We start from the raw sequence: 9,197 nt of genomic DNA, 5'->3' as shown, positions 1-9,197 counted from the left end.
ACACACACACACACACACACACACACACACACACACACACACACACACACACACGGTACTAGGCAGAGCTGAAGAAATGACTGAAGCGACAGAGAGCTTGCCTACCAAGTTCAAGGCCTTGAGTTCAAACCCCAGTACTGCCAAAATAAACAAATAATTAATTAGCTGAATAAATATCTATGCTCAGTGATATCATGCACTTCTCCCAACTGGCACATTTTAACATACAATTCTAAATACAGTGAAAATACTCTTTGGAAATACAAGGGACATTGGTGTCTCACGCCTACAATCCTAGCCACTCATGAGGCTGAGATCTGAGAATCACAATTCAAAGCCAGCCTGGGCAGAAAAGACTGGGAGACATCGCCAATGAACTACCAAAAAAGCCAGAAGTGGCACTGTGGACTCAAGTGGTAGAGCGTTACCCTTGAGCAAAAGCTCTCAGGACCAGGGCCCAGGCCCTGAGTCCAAGGATTAGGAGGGAAAAAAAGCGGGGTGAGAAGGAAAAAAAGGGGGTGGGGAAAAGAATCAATAAATTACCAATCAAAAGAAAAATAAAAATTTGTCATGAGGCAAACTGTATTAAAAGAATGATTCTAGTTTATTGACCAGGAATAAATACCATGAAAAGGGCATCGTAACATCAACAAAGAAAGAAGACAGAAATGAGTAAAATTATGAGAGGTAAAAAAGATTTGCTTTTCTTATGGAAGTTTCCAAATTATGTTTAGCTATGAAAGCAAAATTAGTACACTGCCTAATATCCAGAAAAATTAAGGCAACACTAAATAAAGAAGGACACAAAGGCACATAAATGAAAGGAGGAATCTATATTTCACAAGAATCATTATGGTATAATTGTACATGCAAATACTATAGGTAATGCAGCTGTTAAATAAAACTGAGTTGAAGAGTACATTAAAAAAAAATACAGTATAAAGGATAGCACTTCCACAATACAGAATAAGAACACAACTTAGCAAATTCATTCCTCAGCAAAGCACACTTCACATATACACTGTCTGAAATATCTGACACCTGCAGTGTTTCAGATTAAGGATTTTTGGAGTATGTACAGTATTTCAGTATTTACAATATTACATTATTCAGATTCAGATTTTGGAGCATTTACATATGTACAGATATTTTGCCAACAGGACCCAAATCTAAATATAAAGGGTTGTTTCATATAAACTATATGCATATAATTTGGTAATTTAGTTGACATTCAAAGTTCAAGTTGAAACATTTCAGACTTCTAGGTTGGGGATGTTCTATGCAGGTATGTGTATATTTATCAAATAGAGAAGCAATTGTTCAGGAAAATGAACCATCACCATAAGAGCAGGAAGAGTGTGCTGATTTAGCCACAGACTTTTCCTTACTATCCTTCCCACTAATATTAGCATGGTTCAGTCGGGTGTTGGTGGCTCATACCTGTAAGCCTAGCTACTCGGGAGGCTGAGATCAGGATCATGGTTCAAAAGCCAGCTTAGGCAGGAAGTCCATGGAACTCTTATCTCCCTAAAAGCTCAAGTGGCAGTAGAGTCCTATACTTGGACAGTGCCCAAACCCTGAGTTCAAACCCCAGGAATGCACCAAACCAAACCAAACCAAAAATCACCCTGAGTTTACATTGATTCCTCTGGTTCTATCTGACAACACAAAGTTTGTTTGAGACTCTGTTCATTACCTTACTGTGTTCCTTCACTGTCAAGTGGTCAACAAAAGATAATGTTCTCATCTGGTGTCACAATCTTTATCGGGTCATGTTCTTTATAATGCATAATTTCGTTATATGCTGAAAACCGGGTAACAAACACATTTAAATGTAATATCAAATTTCTAAAAGCAAATACTCTGACTTGATTTTTTTTGAAGGCAAAAAGAGAAGAGCAAGGTGCCTTCTTCTAGATAGACCAATCCAGTGCCAAGCTTGAGATTCTCTTATCTCCAACTTGCTATAGCACCAACTTTATTTGACTACTCTTTGTATTATTTTTAATTAGCATAACATACATTTGTTGCTTGGGGTAGGGGAGTTTGTTGTGACATTTTCACACACACATAACCAATGTATTCCAATTAACTTCACTGTCTCTCTTCACTTTTCCTATCCCATTCTCCATCTTAAAACAATTTCAACAACAACAAAGACACATGCAGCACCTCCATGCTCATTGCTGCACTGTCCACAATAGCCAAGATAAAGAAATGACCCAGATGACCCACCACAGATGAATGGATCCAAAAACTGTGGTACCTATATACAATGGAATTTTACACAGCCATTAGAAAGGGTAAAATAATGGCATTCACAGGGAAATAGATGAAACCAGAACAAATCATATTGAGCAGATATGTCAAGATCAAAGAGACAAATGGCACATGGTCTCCCTAATATGCAGATGTTATATTCAAAACACAACGAGATAGTAAACAGGACTCAAGATACCCATACACAATAAAACCAAAAGAGGTCAGTCTTGGAAGACTAACACCAAAATGTAATTCCCAAGCACCTCCTCATATGTGCATAAAATAATATACAGACTGAAAAGAATCCCAAAGACAAAGAAACAAAGGACCTCTTCTTAATTTGTCATATCATTTTTTAGATGACTCTATTCTTTACCTCATGCATGGTAGATACATGTGCACATCCGAGGGAAGCTGGGAGGAGGGCACAGAACCAGTGGAAAATGGTGAAAAATACAGCAGAGGGGTCCATCAGCTGCCCTGGACATCCATGAGAACGAACTAAGCAACTCAAAGGTGGTGACAGGAGGGAGGGAATGAGAGTGGAAGAGGGAACAGTTGATAGTAAGCAAAAGGAAAGAAATGCACACATCACCCGACTTGGAAGAAACAGTTTTATTATTAAAGTTCTCAGAGTTCATCAGCTTTATAGATTAAGATAATGATGAATATCATTATGAAGGTTAAAATGTGTTTGTGACTTCAGCTAAGTATAACTAGGCCACAGTACTGCGAAATATACGTAATCACTTAATCTCAAAAAAAAAAACCCAATTTCAACAGATTTCCTTGTCCTACATGCAAACCAACTACGTTGGTCATATTCATTCCCATTTCCCCTCTTCATCCATGCCCCCTCTCTGGTTTCCTATCCCATCGGAGCCTGCTTTACTTTCTTATCATTCTTCATTCAGTGCTAATCACACCAAGGAGTTTCACCATAGTATCTGATACACGCATTCACTATGTTTTGCTCAAAATAATCTTTGCCACTGCTTTCTCTTTCCTGTCACCCCCAGCTCCTCTTGATAAACAGCTATCATTGAGGTTCATGCCATCTATAGTTGTATTATATTTCAACATCATTAACCATTCCACCTTACTTTTTTTGTGCTAATCCTGGGGCTTCAGCCAGGCCTGGGTGCTGCCCATGAGCTTTTTTACTCAAGGCTGGGACTCTATCACTGGAGCCATAGCTCTACTTCCTGCCTTTGGCTGGTTAATTGGAGATTAAAAGTTTCATGGACTTTTCCGCCAGGGTTAGCTTCAAAACACAAGCCTCAGATCTCCTGAGTACCTAGGATTACAGACAGGAGCCACTGATAAGTCTAGCTTCTTCATATGAGCGAAAACAATAGTTGGCTCTTTGAGCTTGGCTTCTCTCATTCAACATGATGTTTTCCTACCTCTACCTATTTTCCTGTAGATGAAATAATTCATTTTTTTGTGGATGTGTGATATCCCATGGTATACATAACCACATCTTCTTTATCTATTCATCTGTTGTCAGACTTGATTACACCACTTGGGTATGGTGAACAGTGCTATAATTAACACAGGTATGCAAGAGTCTTTCCAGTATACTGATTAACACTTTTTCAGATACATGCCCGATATTGGGATGGTGGGTAGTAGTAAGGAAGGTGTGTTTATTTTGTTGTTGGACATTCCATACTGACTTCCACAGTAGTTGTATGAAATTTCCTTTTTCCCTGGCATCCTCACCAGCATTTGTTATTGTTTCCTTGATGCTTGACATTCCAATTAGGTTGAGACTAGAGCTGAGTGTAGTTCTGACTTGCATTTCCTTTCTGGCTAAGGATACTGAACAGTTCTTCATCTATCTGCTAGCCATTTGTATTTCTCCTGAGAATTGTCTCATTCTCCTGCCCGTTTACTTATCCTTTTGATGTTCCAATTTTTGAGCTTTTTATATATTATGGATATTAATCTTTTATCTATTGAATAACTGTAAAGAATTTCACTCGTAGGTTTTTCTCTTGGTACTGGAAATTGTTTCTTTTCTTGTGCAGAAACTGCTAAGCTGATGTAGCTCCATTTGTCAATTTTAGAGCAAGTGAATCTTATTCAGAAATAACTGCCTATCCTTACTACTTCCAGGGATTTCCCTATATTTGCTGTAATAATTAAAAGTTTCAGGTCTCATCACTTTGAGTGTTTTGATTCATTTGGATTGAGTTTTGTACAGGAGAGAACTATGTTCCAGTGTCAGTCACCTGCAGGTGTCCATAGTGGCCCAGCACCATTTGTTGAAGGGGCTGCCTTTTTTACTTGTCTCTTAAGGTGACAGCTACTTAACTACATGGATAAGGTCATTCTGATACTCTGAGAAAAGCTAATGTAATAGTAATGAGGTAATTGCTTGAATCTAAGTTCTTCTCTTATCAATACTTTTGAAAACTTTACCTATATTGTTTCTGTGGTTAAAATATCCATGTTAAACTTCCTTTAAGAAGGCTGTCTCATGAGACTTGTCAAAAATGAAAGAAGTACTCATAAACTGACATGCTGAATTGAAACTCCTTTGTACAACTATCTTATGATAATTTAAAAAATAATTAAAAGAAAATTTGCAGGTAACTAAGCAGTATCACTTCACAGAGTTACCTACCTTTATAGACAGTGGTAATTATTTCATTATTCTGTAATCACATGAAGAAAGACATAAAAGCTCTGAAAAATGGCAGGCCATGCAATATCACTTTGGGATAATGCCAAAAAGATTAACTGATAAAGAAATATTATAATTTTTAGAATAGCAAGTATATTCGGGGGCTGGGAAGGTGGCTCAGTGGTAGATTGCTTGCCTTGCATGTATGAGGCCCTGGGTTCAATTCCTCAGCAACATAAACAGAAAAAGCCAAAGTGGCTCTGTGGCTTAAGTGGTAGAGTGGATAGCCTTGAGCTGAAGAGCTCAGGAACAGCACTCAGGCCTAGAGTTCAAGCCCCACAAAAAAAAAAAAAAAAAAAAGGATGTTTCTTTAAAAGTAACCACATGGCCTAGCTTGGTGGTTTTTGCCTCCTGCTATTCGGAATAACAGGAGGCAGAAACTGGGAGAACTGTAGTTTGAGACCAGAACATAGAAAAAAGTTATCAAGACCCACCTTCACAATTATGTTAGGCATGGTGATTCATGCTTGTAATTTCAGCTACTTGGAAAGACTGAAATCCAAAATGCTGGAAAGAACCTATCTGACACGAGAGACCCTATCCAAAAATAACCCCAGCACTGGCCAACAACAAAACAGTAATCACATGGCTATAAATACAGGTAATTCCATATCAAAAAATGTGTATTTCTGGGCAAAACATTGAAGATTTAAATTGAGTAGCTGAACATACTATGATGTTGTAGTTTGTACAAATTATTCTATAAATTACAAGTTTCATATTTTGAAGAGCTCAATACTATGGTAATCTTTTTTTGAAGGGGTGGTCATGGGGCCTGAACTCTGGGCCTGGGTGCTGTCCCTGAGCTCTTCAGCTCAAGGCTAGCACTCTACCACTTGAGCCACAGTGCCATTTCCGGCTTTTTCTGTGTATGTGGTGCTGAGGAATCGAACCCAGGACCTCATGCGTGCAAGGCAAGCACTCTACCACTGAGCCACCTTCTGAGTTCCTATAGTAATCATTTAGTGCATAATTTGTCCAAGGGACTATATATGTTGGATGCAGTCAGTGTTAGGAAAGTATAGTTTAAACGTGTCTTCTACTCACTTCTGTGCTCCCTGAGACAACAGCTTTGTCCACATTCACTAATGATGGTTCTTCCATTTGGCACACTCCTAGTGACCACTCCACACAACGGTGATGAGCCCAACAAGTGCCTGAAACAGGAAAAGAGCAAACACACAAAGGTCAAAATGGTAGCACAACCCATGGAGACATCAAACTTCAAAATCAAGTCTGTAAATGCACAATGCATTCTGTATCTGTGGTAGGATTAAATGAGCCTTTCTTGAGCTACAGTCCAGACTGACCTGGCATCCTCAATGCCAACCTGGAAACTAGGCAGGGGTGCAGAATCTCAGGACAGAACCGAGACCCGCTTAATCTAAATGCCTGTGGTGGGACCTAGTAACCTACACTTGACAGGCCTTGATTCTAATGTATATGAAAGTTTGAGAAATAATGCTAATGATTATTTCTTTAACAAAATTAATGTTTAGTCATTCTTATTCAAATATTACTGCTTTAATATCGTTATGTAAATGAAAAAACATTACTTAATACTTCGTTGATGACAAAGGGATATATGGAGAATTAATGGCGCATACATTTTGCATTCTGAGCAAAAGCACACATAAGTTATCATTAACAGCGCAGTCTTTAAATTTTCCACCACAGAGCATTTGAACCACTATCAATCACTCTGAAGTTCAACTGTAACATGAGACTGACTTAAATTCCCTACAACACCAAATCCTAAGTGTGAGTTACTCCACTGTTAAAATAAAAATAAAGACCAAACTAGGCCCAATGGCTCATGCCTGTAATCTTAGCTACTCAGGATGCTGAAATCTGAAGATTGTGGTTTGAAACTAACCCAGGAAGGAAAGGCAGTGAGACTCTTATTTCCAATTAGCCACAAAAAAAGTGTAGCTGTGGCTCAAGTGGTGGAGTGCCAGCCTTGAGCAAAAAAATTACGAGACAACACCCAAACCCTGAGTTGAAGCCTAGGATAAGCAGGCAGGTGTGTGCGCACATGCGCGCGCACATACACATACACACACACACACAAAAAAACACACACACAGTGAGGGACTGCTCATAGAGCAAAGTCCTGCTGTCCTTCTTTCCCACAGGAAACATACTATCCCTTTAAAATTTTCTCTTTCCTCAACCATCAAGCATCCATGGCAATATTACCTACATCAGAGTAAATATAAGTATTTACAAAGATCCAGTCTGGTATTAATACTGGGCAGGTCTTAAATAAACTAGATAAACATGACTCAAACTCAGTGCCTGGTACTTTCATGCACTGGCTAGCCCTCTACCAACTGAGCCATGCTTCCAACCCCACAGACAAATGTCTTTCTTTTTTTTTTTCTTTTGGTCGGTCATGGGGTCATGGGACTTGAACTCTTAGGCCTGGGCGCTATCCCTCAGCTCTTCAGCTCAAGGCAGGCGCTCTACCACTTGAGCCATAGTGCCACTTCTGGCTTTTTCTGTTTATGTAGTGCTGAGGAATCGAACCCAGGGCCTCATGCATGTGAGGCAAGCACTCTACCATTGAGCCACCTTCCCAGCCCCAGACTTTCTTTAACCTAGTCTGGTATACGTAATAGTGATCACTTTTGTATGATCCTACTTACTTCTGAATGCAAAATATTTACTATTGAATGACTTGACGATGTGTGAAATTTAAATGTTTCCCAAATCAAGAGACAACTATTACTGAAGAGAGCCCCCTACCTGTAGGATCAAATAAGGCTTGGACATCAATGGCATCTGGAAGGCCAACCAGACTGAGCTCATCCCATAATTTACCAGCCTGGTCATCTGAAGCTGTCTGGGTACTCACACTGACGTAAGACACTACATTCTGCTGAGGAGATCGTTCTCTGCAAACAAAGTGAAATAAGATAACAACTGTGAGACAGAAACAAGTAGAAAACATTTCATTTTAAAACAATTTAAGTACAATATACTGCCAAATCAATTTAATAGGTACATTGTCAAAACTTTTAGTCTGCATCTGTTATGATGATTCATAGTATAACATTAATTCGGTGTCATTATTTCATGTAAGCAATAACTAAGTGTCCCTAAATTTTTTTTCCCTTGTCTTAAAATTTACCTTAAAAACTGACTCATTCTAAAAAGGAACCATGTTTTAACACATAAAATGAGTACTTCCTTTGCCCTTACATAAATATTTCTAAAACAGAACTTGATCAGACAATTTTAAAGTACTTTATCCTAAAAGAGAACTGGAATAAGAGAAGTGGCAGTTAATTTATGTAAAGAAGGGTTACTGCCCAGTGAAAATGAAAACCAACTACCCACTGTGGAAAGAAGGCACAGAACAGGTGAGCTGTAACTTTCTTATCGTCTCTTTGCTGGCCAGAGGCATGACACTGCAAGCTGTGTTCATCAGACTGTACTCCCACAGATCAGAAACAGAAGTAAAACTACAACAGCTACCATTGGTACCGGGAGTCAAAATCATCCCATTATTTTAGTACATAACAGCATATAATGTTGAGTAAAGTATCTAGCATGTGGGAGATTCTAGTTTTGTAAGCTCTAACACTTTCTGTGTTACTTAAGGTCATTTGGTAAAAACAAAGATGACTATTATACAACATTAACTATGGGAAACCAGATGACTACCTCTAAAACTTAAAGCTTTTCCTAACACATAATATTTAAGTGATGATAACTCTGGATTAAATCACTACTGAGTATAGATCATAACTCACTGCACTTCGTATGCTGGATATTTATCATGATTCCTAATAAGAGAAAATCAGCACAATGACGAGGGTACTAAAACTTTTTTATACCTGGAACCACTGAAAGAAAAAAAGCATTAACATATTTCAATAAGTACATTTATGTATCAAATCATATTGAAAATAACCAGTTTTTGTTCAGCATCAGAAATGCACAGAAAGGTTAGATATGCTATGCTACCTTTAAATTCTGGTTTCTATAAATGGTCACAGGAAAATGAGAACAATATAAATACAATCTCCATTCTACAAATATACTGTTCATTGCTAATCACTATTATTTTATTGGGAGAAATAAAGACAGATAGTTCAGCCGGGTGCCAATGGCTCATGCCTGTAATCCTAGCTATTCAGGAAGTTGAGAACTGAAGACTGAGGTTCAAATCCAGCCTGGACAGGAAAGTCTGTGAGACTCTTATCTCCAATTAAATCACAGAAAAAGCTGGAAGTGG

At 38.4% G+C, this 9,197-nt stretch overlaps 1 protein-coding gene across 1 annotated transcript in view; it reads right to left on the bottom strand.

The window, feature by feature from the left end:
* Positions 1-8,104, bottom strand: part of Kmt2c (lysine (K)-specific methyltransferase 2C) — a 157,382-nt gene extending 149,278 nt beyond the window's left edge. Inside the window, exons 1-3 of the mRNA XM_013027213.1 lie at positions 8,088-8,104; positions 7,703-7,851; positions 6,002-6,111 (exon numbers count right to left, since the gene is read on the bottom strand). Of these exons, the coding sequence (XP_012882667.1) occupies positions 6,002-6,111; positions 7,703-7,851; positions 8,088-8,104 (276 nt within the window). The remainder of the gene's footprint in view (positions 1-6,001; positions 6,112-7,702; positions 7,852-8,087) is intronic.
* Positions 8,105-9,197: the final 1,093 nt, after the last annotated feature.

This window comes from Dipodomys ordii, unplaced genomic scaffold (assembly GCF_000151885.1).
Source record: "Dipodomys ordii isolate 6190 unplaced genomic scaffold, Dord_2.0 Scaffold101, whole genome shotgun sequence".
Classification (NCBI taxonomy): Eukaryota; Metazoa; Chordata; class Mammalia; order Rodentia; family Heteromyidae; genus Dipodomys; species Dipodomys ordii.
Note: the sequence above shows the minus strand (reverse complement) of the source record. Positions and strands in the feature narration are given on the sequence as shown.